General features: G+C 46.1%; 1 protein-coding gene across 4 annotated transcripts in view; it reads left to right on the top strand.

The window, feature by feature from the left end:
- LOC135054805 (NACHT, LRR and PYD domains-containing protein 12-like) overlaps positions 1 to 17,305 on the top strand; it is a 211,884-nt gene that overhangs the window by 180,799 nt on the left and 13,780 nt on the right. For all 4 annotated transcript variants that reach the window (XM_063958158.1, XM_063958160.1, XM_063958161.1 and 1 more), the window contains 2 exons: positions 5,600 to 5,770; positions 8,043 to 8,213. In XM_063958158.1, the coding sequence (XP_063814228.1) occupies positions 5,600 to 5,770; positions 8,043 to 8,213 (342 nt within the window). The remainder of the gene's footprint in view (positions 1 to 5,599; positions 5,771 to 8,042; positions 8,214 to 17,305) is intronic.

Raw genomic sequence — 17,305 nt, 5'->3', positions numbered from 1 at the left:
CCTGATAAAGGCTATGTCCAGGGAACGACAGCTTCACAGCATCGACCTGATGACTCGCCTGCTTACGGATCATGGGTGGATCCTAAATTTCCAGAAATCTCACCTGGAACCATCACAAAAACTTCACCTGGGAATGATACTGGACACAGTGTCTCAGTAGGTGTTCCTTCCTTTAGACAAGGCCTTGACTATACAGGCTATGGTCCACTCGGTGCTCAGGCCCGCAAGATTTCAATTCATCTTAGCATTCGATTACTGGGCAAGATGGTTTCCTCATATAAGGCCATCCAGTACAGCAGGTTTCATACCCGTCCGTTCTAGCTGGATCTGCTGGACAAATGGTCAGGGTCTCACCTACACATGCACCTGATGATTACTCTGTCGCCAAAATCACGGATTTCCCTGTTATGGTGGCTGCAGATCCCTCATCTTGTGGAGGATAGGAGTTTCAGTATCCAGTCATGGATACTGCTGACAACGAACACCAGCCTCCGAGGATAGGGGGCTGTGACCCAAGGGGCCCAGTTCCAGGGGAAGTGGTTAAGTATCTGCACTCCCGATAAATGTATTGGAACTAAGGGCAGTTTACAATGCTCTCCTGCAGTCCTCTCTTCTCCGAAAATCAAACCATCCAGGTCTAGTCAGACAACGCCACGGCGGTGGCGTACATAAATCGACAGGGAGGAACAAAAGACAGGGCCGCAATGCGAGAGGTGTCCAGGATACTCCTCTGGGCAGAGGCCAATGCAAGGGCCATCTCGGCCATCTTCATTCTGGGCGTGGACAATTGAGAAGCGGACTTCCTCAGCAGGCACGATCTTCATCCAGGAGAATGGGGCCTTCATCCTCAGGTGTTTCAACAACTGAGTCACCGGTGGGGCTGTCCACAGATAGACCTGATGGCTTCTCGTCTCAACAAGAATCTCCATTGTTACTGTTCCAGGATGAGGGATCTGTAGGTCGCGGCAGTCAACGCTCTGACAGCACTGTGGACTTACCAGTTTGTATACCTGTTTCCGCCAATCCCTCTCATTCCCAGAGTTCTAAAACAACTCAAAAGGGAAAGAGTTCAGGCAATGCTGATTGCCCCAGATTGGCCCTGACAGGCCTGGTATGCAGACCTTCTGACGATGTCTCTGGGGGACCCCCGGCCTCTGCCGCTTCTCAAGGTCCTCCTTCAGCAAGGACCGTTTGTCTATCCAAACTTACAGTGGCTACGTTTGACGGCTTGGAGGTTGAGAGGGAAATTCTAGCCAGAAAAGGTCACCCCCTCCAAGGTTATTTCTACTATGGTCTAGGCCAGGAAGGTGGTTATGTCAAACCATTACCATCGCATATGGAAAAAATAGGTTTCTTGGTGTGAGAGTAGAAAATATTCTCCTGTGGAGTTTAGACTGGGTCGTTTCCTACTCTTCCTGTAAGTAGGTGGGCCTACGCTTGGGCTCTATCAAAGTCCAGATTTCGTCTCTCTCCATCTTCTTCCAAAAACAGCTTGCTGTTATGCTGGAAGCACAGACATTCCTGAAGGGTGTTCTTCACATTCAACCACCCTTTGTTCCTCCCACAGCTCCATGGGATCTCAATGTGACCTTTCTCCAAACTGGTTTGAACCCTTGCAGAGGGTGGAATTGAAATATCTTACATGGAAGACTGTCATGTTGCTGGCATTAGCCTCTGCAAGACGCACGTCAAAATTGGGGGCCTTATCCTGTATTTTATATTTTATGAGGATAGGGCTGAGCTCAGGACTCGCCCGCAGTTTTTGCCAAAGGTGGTGTCGGTCTTTCACGTGAATCAGCCCATAGTGGTTCCAATACTGGCTGACACATCCATTGCTCCAAAATCCTTGGACGTGGTGCGGGCTTTCAAACTTTATGTAAAGAGGACTGCTCGTCATAGGAAATCTGACTTGCTTTTTGTCCTTTTATGATGCTACCAAGATTGGTCGTCCTGCTTCTAAAAAGTCAATTGCTCATAGAATTTGTCGACAGATAAGAACCACTTGGCCCATCTAGTCTGCCCCCTTTTTTTTTTTTAATCTCTAACCTTAATTGATCCTTATTTCTTTGTAAGGATATCCTTATGTCTATCCCATGCATGTTTAAATTGCTCTGTCTTAGCCTCTACCACCTCCGATGGGAGGCTATTCCACTTGTCCACTACCCTTTCTGTGAAGTAATTTTTCCGCAAATTTCCCCCTCCCCCCTGCTCATTGGCTCAGGTTGACCATTCGACAAGCCTATTCTTCGGCAGCATTACCGCTGCCGAGTTCTATCCAGGCCCACTCCACTAGGTCAGTGGGTTCTTCCTGGGTGGCTGCCCGGGGTGTCTCGGCCTTACAGTTATGCCGTGCATCTACTTGGTCTGGTTCGAACACATTTGTGAAGTTTTATAGGTTCGACACCTTGGCCAGAGATGAACTTCAGTTTGGTCAGGTGGTTTTGCAGGGGTCTCAGCACTCTCCCACCCGTTCTGGGAGCTTTGGGACTTCCCCGTGTTACTAGAGTACATTCCCCAGTATCCACTAGGACGTTAGAGAAAATAGGAATTTAATACCTACCGGTAATTCCTTTTCTCGTAGTCCATAGTGAATAATGGGCGCCTGCCTCAGTGCTTCAAATTCCTGCTTACAAGGTTGTTCTTGGTTGGGTCTGCTGTTGCTGTCCCTGTTCCATGTTGGGTTAGCTTTGCTATCCTTTATTGGAGTTAGCGTGGCTATCCTCTGTTCTGGTTAGTAATGCTATCCGTTACTATTGTGTGTTTGTTCGTTACCTCACCGCTATGTTATGTATATATCAGTGACGTGCGGTGGGGTGAGGCAGAGCCTTCCCTGTCATACTAACATTTGTGCCAGAGTTTTGACTGTATAAAGTATGTGAAAAATACAAAGAATGTTTTAAATATCTTCTTTGCATTATTCTAATAATTTTTATAGCCAAAACTCTGGAGTAAAAAGTCTATGGCTGGCTATTTTTTCCACACATCTCTAATCAAAACTCACCAAATTTCCAGGAGTTTATACTGCTGCACCTGTGTATAATGCCCAGATGTACGCTACGGCTCATACTGTATATTGCTTGTAAATCTGGCTCTGGTGCCAACCAGTGCCTCCTGAGCTATTTAGCTCACTGCACGTCCCTGGTATATATCCTTCTCTCACAGTATGTCCGTCTGCTAGGAGGGGCATAGAGGGGAGGAGCCAGCACACACAAATGAATTCTTAAAGTGCCAGGCACCAATGGACACGATCTATACCCCACGGTACTAAAGTACATTCCCCAGTATCCACTAAGGACTACGAGAAAAGGAATTACCGGTAGGTATTCAATTCCTATTTTTTTCTATTATACAGCAGCTGTATATTAGCCTTAAATGTTTATAGAATTTTGAGATATAAATGTTTCTGAGAAACTGGATTAAGTAATTATCTAAAGGATATATCTATTTATTATATACATCGTTGTTTTAATCTTTCACCAATTGCCTATTATGATATTTGTAATTATATTGAAAGAATGTTTCTTTCTATGTGAATTTTTTTTACTAATTGTGTTTATAGACGGTGTGAATGTCTGCATGTTTTGTAGACACTACAGGTGTTAGAACTTAAATTGATTATTAAGGAGAGGTGGATATATAGTCCCTATCGGATACTACCACCTCATTATGACAAAGCTGTAGGTTACAGGAAACGTGTTAGGCATCCTCCTGAACTGTGGAACCTACAGGTGCGTGCGGTGGGGTGAGGCAGAGCCTTTCCTGTCATACTAACATATATGTCTGAGTTTTGACTATGTAAAGTATATGAAAAATACTAGGAATATATACATATATAGAAATATCTTCTTTGTATTATTATAATCATTTTTATAGTCAAAACTCTGGAGTAAAAAGTCTATGGTAGGTGAGGTGCCTACCTTTTCCGCACATCTCAAAACTCGCCAAACTTCCAGCAGTATATACAGCTGCACCTGTGTATAATGCCCACATTAACTCTTTGGCTCATATATTGTGTGTAAATCTGGATCTGGTACGAGCCAGTGCCTTCTCAGCCATTTTTGGCACCACACATCCCTGAGAACCTGTGATGATTCGTTTACACCTGGATTCATTGGAATTACCCACAGTTTATGTATTCAGCCACCGTATACTCATGTAAACCCTATTGAAGGATCACGGCTAAAAGTTCCTACTGAGCCCCACATCTTAGCCACTGGAAGGACCACTAACTGCAGGACAGCCGGTACCATTAATAGCACCGGTGGCAAACAGTCCTCCTTGTTGGAAGTTCCATTCCACTAGTCTCCGTACCTGGGTGGTACGGAGCACGGATATAGTTGGAGAGTGGAACAACACAAGGATTCTAGAGGACCTGCTATTACACTCTTATTGAGGGGAAGCACGCTCCCGGTACATCTGCACCGCTCTATCAGCCCCGCTCATGACAACACAGGAGTGCGCTGGCACCAAGTGGCTGATCGGGCTACAGTGAGACGGGCTGTGGAACACCACAGAACCAGGATACCGGCCCTTACAGGTATTGGGTAATTACCGGGATTGGAACTTTTCCTGGATAGGAACTTTTATTATCGGATCCATTGTGGTCATTTTTTATTGAACTTTAGACATTTATTTGGATTCCCGCACTTTATTAACATCATATACCAACAGAATTATGCACATGGGATATCTTTCATTTTCTACACAGGTCAAAAATATTCTAAAAAATTGATTAACAGTGCAATATTGATATATATTTATATATATTATTTTAGAATACGTCATTTATGTTCTTTATGAAGTGTAAATAAAATACATGTTGCAGACTTCACATCGTCTACTTTAAATTTATCTGCAAGACCCAAGCGCTGCTTTCTGTTATCGTATTGTCTTATAATTGTACCGCGGAACACTTCTGGATTTCTTTAGCAGCTGCCGGCAGTGCAGATTAAATAAGCCATTTAGGTGACTGATATTAAGCGCCACTTTCCACGTTTGTGGTTTCTTTTTCTCTTTGGTACACTTAATCTAATGGCTGATAGCAGTGGCATCACATGCCGGGTGTGGGGACTGCGGCCCACACCTGGGTGTCACCCTTGAAAGGGGTGACAAAGTGCCCGCTCTTCTGCAGTGTAAGGGGCTGAGTGCTGCCGTGTGATAGTCGGAGTGATTAAATGGAGACCCCCTAGGAGAACATGCCCCTATTATCAGGCCATGCCCCCTTTTTGGCCAGCTGTGCCAAAGGCACAGGGGTAGCAGTGCAGAGTGCACACCTGGTGATGCCTCTGTCTGATAGATACCTCAACAGTAGGGTCAATTTACTACGGTGGGAGTTTTTTGTAGAACTGGAGATGTTGCTCATAGCAACCAATCAGATTCTACTTAACATTTATCTAGCTGCTTCTAGAAGTTAATAGAATCTGATTGGTTGCTATGGGCAACATCACTAGTTCTAAAAAAACACACCCACCTTAGTAAATACTGTATACCCCACTGTATCTACATTACACAGTATATTCTGTCAGTGATGACATCATGCAGAGTGTGAATCTGGGAATGATAAGAAATGACCTAATAGAGATCTCTCCTCTCTCATCAGGTTACAAGATTGTGGTCTGACCTCCTCCTGCTGTGATGATCTCCGCTCTGTTCTTACTACAAACCGCTCTCTGACCACACTGGACCTGTCACTGAATAGTCTGCAGAGCTCTGGAATAAAACTTCTGTGTGAGGGACTGACAGAGCCAGACTGTGCCCTACAGTATCTTAGGTAAGAACTTCCCTTGTAAAGTATTTGTGTATCTGATCAATCAGTACAGTACATACAGATGTGTCCTCATACACCTAGCCCTTAATACACCATTCAGCATAAGATGCCTGACATGAGTGAGTCGCCAGGTCCCATGCAGCTCTGCTAATACCCCTTTTACACTAGCTCAAAAAACATGGGTAAATGCACGGGGGCGCGCATTTACCCGTGTTTTTTGCAAGTGGAAAAGGGTAAACCCGGATCAAGTGACCCGTGAATCCTACCCGGCTATCTACCTGGGTAGGACACGGGAATGATCCGGGTAGGGTTGTAGTGTAAACGGGAGCCATGTCGATGCGACACGGCTCCCGTTTACACTGTATGGATGGGCGGCGCTGGGAGATCATGTGATCTCCCTGCGCCGCCCCTGCCGTGTCACTAGAAGTGTCACTAACCCGGCATTTGCCGGGTTGTGACTGCTGATGGGAAAGGGACTGAGCATGGGTCGCAGCAGGGGGCAGCTCCCGTGTCAGGCTCCCGGCTGCGACCCGTGCTCGTAGGTGGAAAAGGGGTATGACTTTGGGCACCTTTTTTATGCCAAATATGTCTTAACTGCAATGCAATGTGAGTAGGGGCCTAATTCAGACCTGATCGTAGATGTTAAATTTAGCACATCTACGATCAGTCTGCAGACGTGCGGGGGGCACCCAGCACAGGGCTAGTCCACCCCACATGTCAGGACCGACCCCCCCTTCCTGCACGAGTACAAAAGCATTGCACAGCGACAATGCTTTTGTACTGGAAGAGTAGCTCCCAGTCAGCGCAGCTCCTGCACACTGGCAAGAAGCTACTCATTGCTGCCCGGGTTGCAGAGGCTGCGTGTGACATTACGCAGCCGCCACGGCCCACCCCCCAACGGTCTGGGCATGCCTGCGTTGCCCAGACCACGCCCCCTAAAGGGCAGCCAAACACTGCCGGGCCGCTTCCTCCCGCCCAGCGACCGCCTCTGCCTATCAATCAGGCAGAGGCGATCACAGGGCTAAGACAGCCGTTGGCGATCACCGGCGCAGTTCAGACCTAATCGCTGCTGTACGAAAATGCACAGCAGTGATCAGGTCTGAATTAGCCCCTAGTACCCATACGAAGACTGTGCTGATTAATGTGATATTTGCAGGCTTACCATATTATCCCTTTAACATGGGACACTCATGAATTACGCAGGTTCTGTGGCTGCTTAAAACCAGGTGAAATGCAGGCTTGTAGTCAGCCAGCCACAGAACCTGTGTAATTTACGAGTGTCCCAGGTTAAAGGGATAATATGGTCAGCCTAATATATGACATTTGTATATTGTGTGTGACTGAGTCTGTATAGGGAGCAGAACAGACCTTGTATTGGAAAAAAAGCTGTGACTGCTACATTGCAGCACTTCATGTACAGACACAGACTCAGTCGCACACAGATCATACACGCTGGCATTTTGAAATAAGATATGTACCCCTATTGCGCAGGAAAGGAGCAACTAGAAAATATTCACATGCTCCACTGGTAGGAAATCAGCGCAGGGTTAAATATCACACTAAAATCAACACAAAATAGAATACTGACCTGTTCGGTTGGAAGGAATGGTCAGATCCTTCTATTGGAAGAAGCGCAAGTAGAAATTCTCCCTTGGAATCTTTATCCAATGTGGACTTCCAGCAATGGGGAGGATATACCCCGAATAATATGCATAGAAGCAAAAAGGGCACACTTACCTGTGAAGTCTCTCAGATACTATTTGGGATTAAATAATAAGCCAATTTATTTAGGACCCTTATGTTTATGAGGCAGTGGATTCCCAATAATTTAAGGGTTCATCCTTTGTGGTTCAAATGAAAACAGGTTGCTCACTTTTTCTCTTACATTAAAAGTGCAGTAATGACGTACATAAAGGTATCTTTATAATGAAGTGCTCACATAAATGCTTACTTCTTTACTGTATGTTGTCCACACATCAAGGTATCTTTACCTTAGAGCCCACTGCTCAAACACTGAGAGAAAATGCTCCAATTTATATCAGGATTTAAACAATTTATTGAAAAAACAGGCGTGTGGGCGTCACATCGAAGCCGAAAGGAGGTTCCTATATCAGTTCACCCAGTGCGGCCACCAGCCAACACCGCTGCAGGCGTGTGGGGGGTGCCAAACATTAGGGGATACCTGGCGCACCAGGCACCCCCGTGCGCACGCCTATGAGTGTGAGGCTGGAAATTATAAGAAATTACCTAATGTAGATCCCTCATCTTTCCTCAGGTTAAGGAAATGTAGTCTGACCTCCTCCTGCTGTGATGATCTCCGCTCAGTTATTACTACAAACCGCTCTCTGACCAGACTGGACCTGTCAGGGAATGCTCTGGGGAACTCTGGAATAAGACTCCTGTGTGAGGGACTGAGACACCCAGCCTGTGTCCTACAGGATCTTATGTAAGAACTGCTCTAGTATTTATATTCTCTCAGTACAGTACATAGGGCCTAATTCAGAGTTGATCACAGCAGCAAATTTGTTAGCAGTTGGGCAAAACCATGTACACTGCATGGGGGGGGGGCAGATATAAGATGTGCAGAGAGTTAGATTTGGGTGGGGTGTGTTTAAAATGAAATCTAAATTGCAGTGTAAAAATAAAGCGGCCAATATTTACCCTACGCAGAAACAATATAACCCACCCAAATCTAACTGTCTCTGCAAATGTTATATCTGCCCCCCCCCCCCCCGCAGTGCACATGGTTTTGCCCAACTGCAAACAAATTTGCTGCTGCGATCAACTTTGAATTACTCCCATAGCCCACACAGGGAGAAGTCACATAAATATTCATTACTGTCATTTTCTATTATATCATCTGTGAATATTTGTTTTTTACAGTTTTATTTATTAAGTTATAACCATTTGTTTTTCATGTACAAGTTTTCTTCTCTTAATAACAAATTTATTGCATTGCACTCAAATAAGGTATTTGGAGACATACACTGATGGGAGACACTTGTCTTTCGCATAACTAACAGTTTGTGAAATAACATTAATACAAAAAGCGCTATGTATGGACCAAAAGTGTGAAAACTGCATTTAGATTTTGATGACAAATGTCATGCCTTGCACAATTTTACATTTTATACAGCAGTTCATAGAGTTGCACACTAAGGGCCTAATTTAGCATAAATCGCAAATTGAGCGATTATCAAATGACTGCGTTTGCGTAGCATTGGCATTGCACATGGTTGAGGGGTAATAGTGCCAGAAATTGCGTACAGATCCTTATCGCAATATAGCCACTGTTTGACAGGAAGCAGTTTTCTGGGTGTCAAAAAAAACGCGGGCGTGCCCAGGCGTTTGTGGGGAGATTGTCGCGATCCATTTGCAAATTTGCAGGGGGGGGGGGGGGCTTTTTTCTGTCAGGGCGGCGCATTTCTACCCGCAGACTACTACAATTTCTCAGATTAGCAATCCATGCTGAATTAGGCCCTAAGATAGTGGCATCTGCAGAGGGTGGAAAAGTGGGCATCCGATAGTAGACGTTGGGCAGATTGGGGTGTTTCTTGCTGAGAATGGATTAAACATATCGGTGCTTCTTCTTTGGGTGCTCAGAGATGAGGAAATTGGGTCTGGTAATATACATATAATAATTCCTATATAGTGCGCCCACTGTGGCTGCCTCATCTGGTACCTTTCATGAGTGGAATATATAACCTGTAGAAGTTATTCCCGAAAATGTCTTTCCCAACCCTGCAATATGCTTATTGTGTGCTCTAGGTTTCTATTGTTTGTAATTATCTCTGTATGTTTTCCTACTTTTTTAATAACAAATCCTTGTACAATGTACCATGTTTCTGATGTCTGTAAAGCGACTTTGAGTCCCATGGGAGAAAAGCGCTATATAAATTATTATTATGATGATAATGAGACACATTTTCCACCTTCCTGTAGCACTGTTTCTGGAAATGATCATTTGTAGCTGCCCTTTGTCCTATGTAATTAAACTGTGATAGACAGAAAAGGAAAATAAAATACAGCCATTCTTGGTGTCTCCTCTCTAACATGATGTGAATTCCTTACTTTTACCATCAGGGGTGCGCGAGTGCTGCCATCACACAGACTGCAGGGCTCTAGGGTAGCACCATCCCTGCATTTGTATAGAGAGACAATTGCAGCCAGAAATGCAGTCTGTACAGCTGCCTGGAGTGCCCTGAGGATGCTCGGGGCAGTGCTTTTATTCCCACCTGTCACGGCACCGCATCCCATCCTGCACTCAGATACGCCAGCCTGATGCAGGTGGGGGGTCGTGACATGGGTTTTACTAAAGCTGCCACCATGAAGAGTATTAAATAGCACTCTTGCGTTCACCAGACACTTAAATCACACTTATAATACTCACAGATATTATTCACATGGGTCCTTTCCAGGCATGTGAGTTCATAGAGCACAGAGATAACACAGATAAGGTTTTTGGATTAATTGGAAAATATCTCTGGGGTTAAGTTACAAAGAGAAACAATAGTAAATACGTAAGGTATGCAGTTATGATATATGCACAGGTTGACATCAAAGAAATAAAAGGAATAAAATCAGATAACATGAAAATAATCTTATGCTGAGGTTTCAGGTCATCTGAGTGGAGGGAGACCACAGAGAAGCAGAAGATGAGATCACTACCTAGCATGAAGCCTCTCCCTTGAAAGTAAACACTCAGCTTACTGCTGCTGGGTCATATAGTTCCACCAACACACTCCTTCCAGTAGCCACCACACTCCAGGCTGAACAAAGGAATATCTTTTGTTCTCACGAGTCTGTGTGGATGTAAATTAGGTGTCTCCAGGGACTTGGCTTAATTAGTTATACCCTTGTCAGGATAGTGGATCTCTCATCCTGCTAGTAGTTTTATGGCAGGCAAGCAAACACTCTTCTAGCCTGTATGTCTGTGCCCAGAGCCAGAGGACTGTGAGCACAGTTTACCCAGGGAACACGGAATGCATATGGCCATGACATATGACTTTGAGGAATCACTGTAACCCATGGCAATGCCACACCACCCCCTCAGCATAATGTCGTTAGCTCTGAGGCCGTGGCTGTTATGATCCTGATGCTCAGGACAGGGGAGGTCTTATGCGGTGAGACCTGAGCACCAGGACGGAATGCTGGGATTTGGGAAATGGGAAGGAAATAGCCCCTAGCACCCTACCTCCGTTGTCTCACCCGTGTTATCAATTCACGCCTGAACGACTATGGTTTCTTGGGCCCATGGCAGCCGCGTTTGAAGGGCGGATTAGGTCTGTCCAACTCCGATGCCCCCTCAGGTCTTAACGAGAGACAAAGCATGAACTGTGACAGGGAAATAACAAGGGGACCTCTAACTGAAACAAAGCTAGGGGCTATAAACTAAAAACTAAACGTATGTGCGGCACGCCGCCAAAGGAAAAGAACTACAAAGAAAACCACTGTCCACTCCCCCACACTGCACCGCTGAGTTCCGGGGAGGACAGTGAAAGCGGAAACCTCCGCAAATGCACCAATTCAAAAGAAGTAAATACTAAGCGGCATAGGCCGCAACTTGCGGCAGATGCCGCTACTCACGAAGCCGGGTGAGAACCCCAGATGACAGCAACAGGTACACAAGGACTAGAAGGATTCCCAGCACCGGCTTCGGACCTCCAAAGTACAAGCAGGCAGGGAGCAAGATCCACCAAACACAGCTGACAGGAACAGAGTTCTGCAAGGTAGGAACAGCAAACAGGAAGCCATCACCGGCGTTTGTGTGAGGCACTGAGGAGGCATATAACAGGGAACCCTCCAATAAGAGTACAGAGCCTAATTACACAAAATGTCGTGCAGCTAGCTTGCTGCACGATCAGAGAAAACGTGTGTGCCTAATTAATTACTGCAACGGGGAACGCGGTCCGCCTGTGCCGTCCCCGTTGCTATGGACCTGGCGGCTCGGCGCGCACGGCGTCCTAGCGTTGCTAGGGACCCGGCGGCTAAGCGCACACGGCGTCCTAGCGTTGCTAGGGACACGGCGGCTCAGCGTGCACAGCGTCCCTAGTTGCTAGGCGCCGGGTGGGCAGGGAGGAAGGTGCAGCGGCCGCGGTCGTCGCTCGGAAACAGACCGAGCGGCGCCGTGGACCGCGGCACCTAACAGTACCCCCCCCCCCTTGAGGAGGGGTTAAAGAACCCCTAAAGCCAGGTTTCTGAGGAAATTCCTGAAAGAATAATCAATTGAGTTTAGGGGCATGTAGATCCTTATGCAGGACCCAAGACCTTTCCTCCGGACCATAGCCTGTCCAGTGAAGTAAAAAATAAAGCCGGCACCGAGAAACTTTTGAATCTAAAACCTTCTCCACCAAGAACTCTTGTTGCCCCTGAACATCCACCGGAGATCTACCCTGGGAAGTCCTCCGAGGAAATCTCCTGGAAGAAAAATACTGTTTCAAAAGGGAACAGTGAAAAGTATTGCCAATTCTGAGAGATCTCAGCAAGCGTAGCCGAAAAGCAACTGGGTTGACCTTCTTAATGATAAGGAATGGTCCAATAAATTTGGGTCCCAATCTAGCCGAAGGTTGTCGGAGCTTGATGTTGCGAGTTGACAACCACACCTTATCTCCCACCTTAAAAGTGCAAGGACGTCGGAGCTCATCAGAAAATTTCTTTTCTCGGAAGGCAGCTTTTCTCAGGGCAAGGTGCACTTTTCTCCAAATTGTTCTGAGATGGGAGGTTAAGGTCAACGAGGAGACTGGAGAATGATGGAAAAAAAGAGTTGGCTCTAGGATGAAAACCAATGACTGAAAAGAATGGGGACTCCTTGGTGGAAGAATGACAAGAGTTATTATAAGCAAATTCGGCTAAAGGAAGAAATTCAGACCAATCATTCTGGAGTTTGGCCGAATACAACTGTAAATACTGCTTTAATGACTGGTTAACTCGTTCGGTTTGTCCGTTAGATTGTGGATGGTACCCAGATGTTAAAGAGAGTTTCATATTTAATGAGGCACAAAAACGTTTCCAGAAACGAGCAATGAATTGCGGACCCCGATCAGAGACAATATCCCTGGGCAACCCATGAAGCCTGAACACATGACGGAGAAACAAGAGCAGAGGGTAATCGGGGAAGAGCAATTAAATGAGCCATCTTACTAAAACGATCTACTACCACCCAAATGACTCGAAATCCGGCTGAAAGGGGAAGGTCCACCACAAAATCCATGGATATATGAGACCATGGCCTGAGAGGAACGGCTAAAGGTATGAGTTGCCCAATCGGCAACGAACGAGGGACCTTATGCTATGCACAAACCAGACAGGAATGGACAAATTCCCTTACGTCTTTAGAAAGTCTAGGCCACCACACCGAGCGAGAGACTAACTCCAAGGTCTTAGTGATACCTGGATGACCAGAGACTTTGTTGTCATGAAACTCTGCTAAAACAGTGCCTCTCAAAAATTCAGGGACAAAGAGACGACCAGCAGGAGTAAGTCTAGGAGCCTGTTGTTGAAGCTGGACTAACTGAGTAAATAAATCCTGTGTGAGGCCTGCCCGGATGACAGATGATGGAACTATGGGGGTAGTAACAGAATTGCTATTGTGAACCGGAAGAAAGCAACGTGACAGGGCATCAGCTTTCGTATTCTTGGACCAGGCCTGAAGGTGATAATAAACCTGAAACGAGTAAAAAACAATGCCCAACGTGCCTGCCGAGCATTAAACCGTTTAGCTGACTCAACATACTGCAGGTTCTTATGATCAGTAAATACTGTAATAGTATGCCTAGCTCCCTCCAGCCAATGCCTCCACTTCTCGAAAGTCCATTTAACTGCCAGTAATTCTCGATTACCAACGATTTCCTGGACAAGAAGGCACAAGGATGTAATTCCTGAGACGCCGGATCTTCCTGAGAAAGGATAGCCCCCACTCCAACCTCTGAGGCATCAACCTCAACAATAAAGGGGAGCTCCGGATTAGGGTGTCTGAGGACAGGAGCCGAGACAAAGGCCTGCTTCAAGGCCCGAAAGGCAGACTCCGCTTCAGGCGACCAATTGGAAGGATCCACTCCTTTTTTAGTCAATGCAACTATAGGAGCGACCAGATCAGAAAAGGTATGAATGAACCGCCTATAATAATTTGCAAACCCTAAAAAGCGCTGAATTGCTTTTAAATTTGTGGGTTGCGCCCAATTAAGGATGGCCTGGAGTTTTTTCGGTTCCATGAAAAATCCCTGGGGAGAAATAATATACCCTAAGAAGGACACTTCTGTGATATGAAAATCAAATTTCTCAAGCTTAGCATATAAATGATTCTCCCCAGACGCACCTGGGTAATATGTTGTTCCATAGACTGAGTATATCAAAATGTTGTCTAAATAAACGACTACAAACTTCCCGAGGAAGTCACGAAGAACATCATTGATGAGGTCTTGAAATACCGCAGGAGCATTTGACAGCCCAAACGACATCACCAGGTACTCATAGAGACCCGACTGTGTGCTGAAAGCCGTCTTCCACTCATCCCCAGATCTTATTCGGATAAGATTGTAAGCTCCTCTAAGATCGATTTTTGAGAAGATAACGGCGGAACGTAACTGATCCAAAAGTACTGAAATTAATGGGAAAGGGTAGGTGTTCTTAACCGAAATTTTATTCAGAGCCCGAAAATCAATACATGGTCTGAGCGACCCATCTTTTTTTCTCAAAAAAAAAAAAAAACTGCACTCAATGGAGACTTCGAAGGCCTAATAAAGCCTTTATTCAGGCTCTCCTGAATGTAATTATCCATAGCTGTGGTTTCTGGCGCGGACAGGGCATATAATCTCCCCTTAGGTAAAGTGGCACATGGAACTAAATCTATCGCACAGTCATAGGACCGATGGGGAGGCAGAACGTCAGCATTGCCTTTGGAGAAGACATCGGCAAAATCCTGATATTCCACAGGAATACGTTCTGGGGTGACTGCCGCAACCCGGACTGGATGGGAAATACATTCCTTAACACAAAAAGGACCCCATTGGGAAATCTCCCCAGACCGCCAATCTATGGTGAGATTATGAAAGGCAGCCAGGGGTGACCCAAAACTACTGGAACTACCGGACAATGTGTAAGGTAAAATTCTATATCCTCTAAATGTAGGGCCCCCACTGTCAGCAATACTGGAGGTGTGCGATGAGTAATTATTCCATTGGAAAGCTGACCCCCATCCAAGCCATGCATGGTGATACGTTTATCCAAGGGTATCTGTGGAATGCCTAAAGCCTTAGCCCAAGCTAAATCCATAAAATTTCCTGCAGCTCCACTGTCGGCCGAAGGCCAACACCAACGAACTGAGGCTGCCAAAGGAAATCTTAACAGGAACTAACAGAGAATCATTAGAGGAGATTAGCTGCAGACCCAAGTGAACCCCCTCACAATTCACTTGGTCAGAGCGTTTCCCGGCTTGTTCGGGCAGTTACGAGCAATATGTCCCTTACCACCACAATATAAACAAAGACCAGAACTTAACCTTCTGGTTCTTTCCTCTGGGGACAGCCGGGAGAGACCTATCTGCATGGGCTCCTCGACGTCCTCAGGAAAGGTATAAACACAAGGATTAGGCCTAAAAGTTGTTCCTCTTTCAGCCCTCCGTTCTCGGTTGACGACGATCTATTTTTATAGCGAGCTCCATGAGTTTGTCGAGAGTCTCAGGAGCGGGGTACTGAAGGAGACTGTCTTAAATAATTTCAGACAAACCGAGGCGAAACTGACTGCGCAGGGCCGGGTCATTCCAGCCACAGTCGTTCGACCAACGGCGAAATTCAGTACAATATACCTCTGCTGGATTTTTACCTTGCTTAAGGGCACGCAGGTGACTCTCAGCTGATGCCTCTCTATCTGGGTCATCATATAGCAGGCCTAAAGATTTAAAAAAGGCGTCTACTGATAACAAGGCAGGATCATCTGCTCTTAGCCCAAACGCCCAGGTCTGTGGATCACCCTGGAGCAACGACATTACAATCCCAACCTGCTGAGACTCAGTACCAGAGGACTGGGGCCTTAGATGAAAATAAAGCTTACAAGCTTCCTTAAAATTTAAAAAATCTTTTCGGTTACCCGAAAAACGGTCAGGTAAATGCATTTTTGGTTCTGGGACCATACTCGGGGAGGCTCGCAAAAGATCTTCCTGCGATCTCACCCGAAGAGAAAGGTCCTGAACCATCTGAGTTAGTTCCTGAATTTGGTTAACCAAAAGCTGACTGGGATTTGGCCCTAAACCTGCCGGATTCATGAGGCCGAATATTTAGACTCACCAATACAATGGAAAAAATTAAACCCCCTTTTTTTTTTTTTGTAAGGCCGGTGATAATGTTATGATCCTGATGCTCAGGACAGGGGAGGTCTTATGCGGTGAGACCTGAGCACCAGGACGGAATGCTGGGATTTGGGAAATGGGAAGGAAACAGCCCCTAGCACCCTACCTCCGTTGTCTCACCCATGTTATCAATTCACGCCTGAACGACTATGGTTTCTTGGGCCCATGGCAGCCGCGTTTGAAGGGCGGATTAGGTTTGCCCAACTCCGATGCCCCCTCAGGTCTTAACGAGAGACAAAGCATGAACTGAGACAGGGAAATAACAAGGGCACCTCTAACTGAAACAAAGCTAGGGGCTATAAACTAAAAACTAAACGCATGTGCAGCACGCCGCCAAAGCAATAGAACTACAAAGAAAACCACTGTCCACTCCCCCACACGGCACCGCCGAGTTCCGGGGAGGACAGTGAGTGGATAAGGGTCTTCTAGCATCCAGCATGAGAAAGGGTCTGATTATGGAAATATTTTTGAGATGGAAATGGCAGAACTGCAAGTGGTTCGAAGGAGAGGAAGCAGTCACGGATAACTCAGAGACGGTGTACTTTGGGGCTAGAGGAGATAGTTGTGCCATCAACAGATAACGAAACTGTGAGAGGTGAGGTTGTGGAGGGTGGGACCGTGATCAGCTCAGTCTTAGACATGTTATGTTTAAGAAAGCACTAGGACATCTAAGAAGAGATAGCAGCGAGACTGTTGGAGATGCAAGTGAGGGGAGAGGTCAGTAGAAGAAAGACAGATTGAGTATCATCAGCACAGAGATGATAATAGAAATTAAAAGAGCTAATGAGTTTACCTGAAGAGGAATTACAATGAGAGATCAGGAGAGGTCCAAGAACAGAACCTTGGTGGACACCTACTGTTATTGGAAGTGGGGGGGGGGGGGGGGTGCAGTCATGGGAGGAGACAGAGAAGTAACAGTCAAAAGGATAGGAGTACAGCCAGGAGGGGGCAGAATCACACAGACCAAGATGTGGAGGATTTGCAGAAGAGGGTGGTCCACATTGTCAAAAGTAGCATAAAGGTCCAGAATAATAAGCAGAGAGAGACCTTTATGCTACTTTTGACAATGCATGCTTGAAGGCAGAGGGGACAGTGTCTGATGAGAGATTGAGGAGGTGGGCGAGATGGGAATAGGCAGAAGAGATAGCAGATAAGGCGGGAGGTGATAGCGTCAAGTGGGCAGGTGGTGGGGGGAC

This window comes from Pseudophryne corroboree, chromosome 3 (assembly GCF_028390025.1).
Source record: "Pseudophryne corroboree isolate aPseCor3 chromosome 3, aPseCor3.hap2, whole genome shotgun sequence".
In the NCBI taxonomy this organism is placed as follows: Eukaryota; Metazoa; Chordata; class Amphibia; order Anura; family Myobatrachidae; genus Pseudophryne; species Pseudophryne corroboree.
The sequence above is the reverse complement of the archived record's forward strand: the minus strand, read 5'-3'. Positions and strand labels throughout refer to the sequence as shown.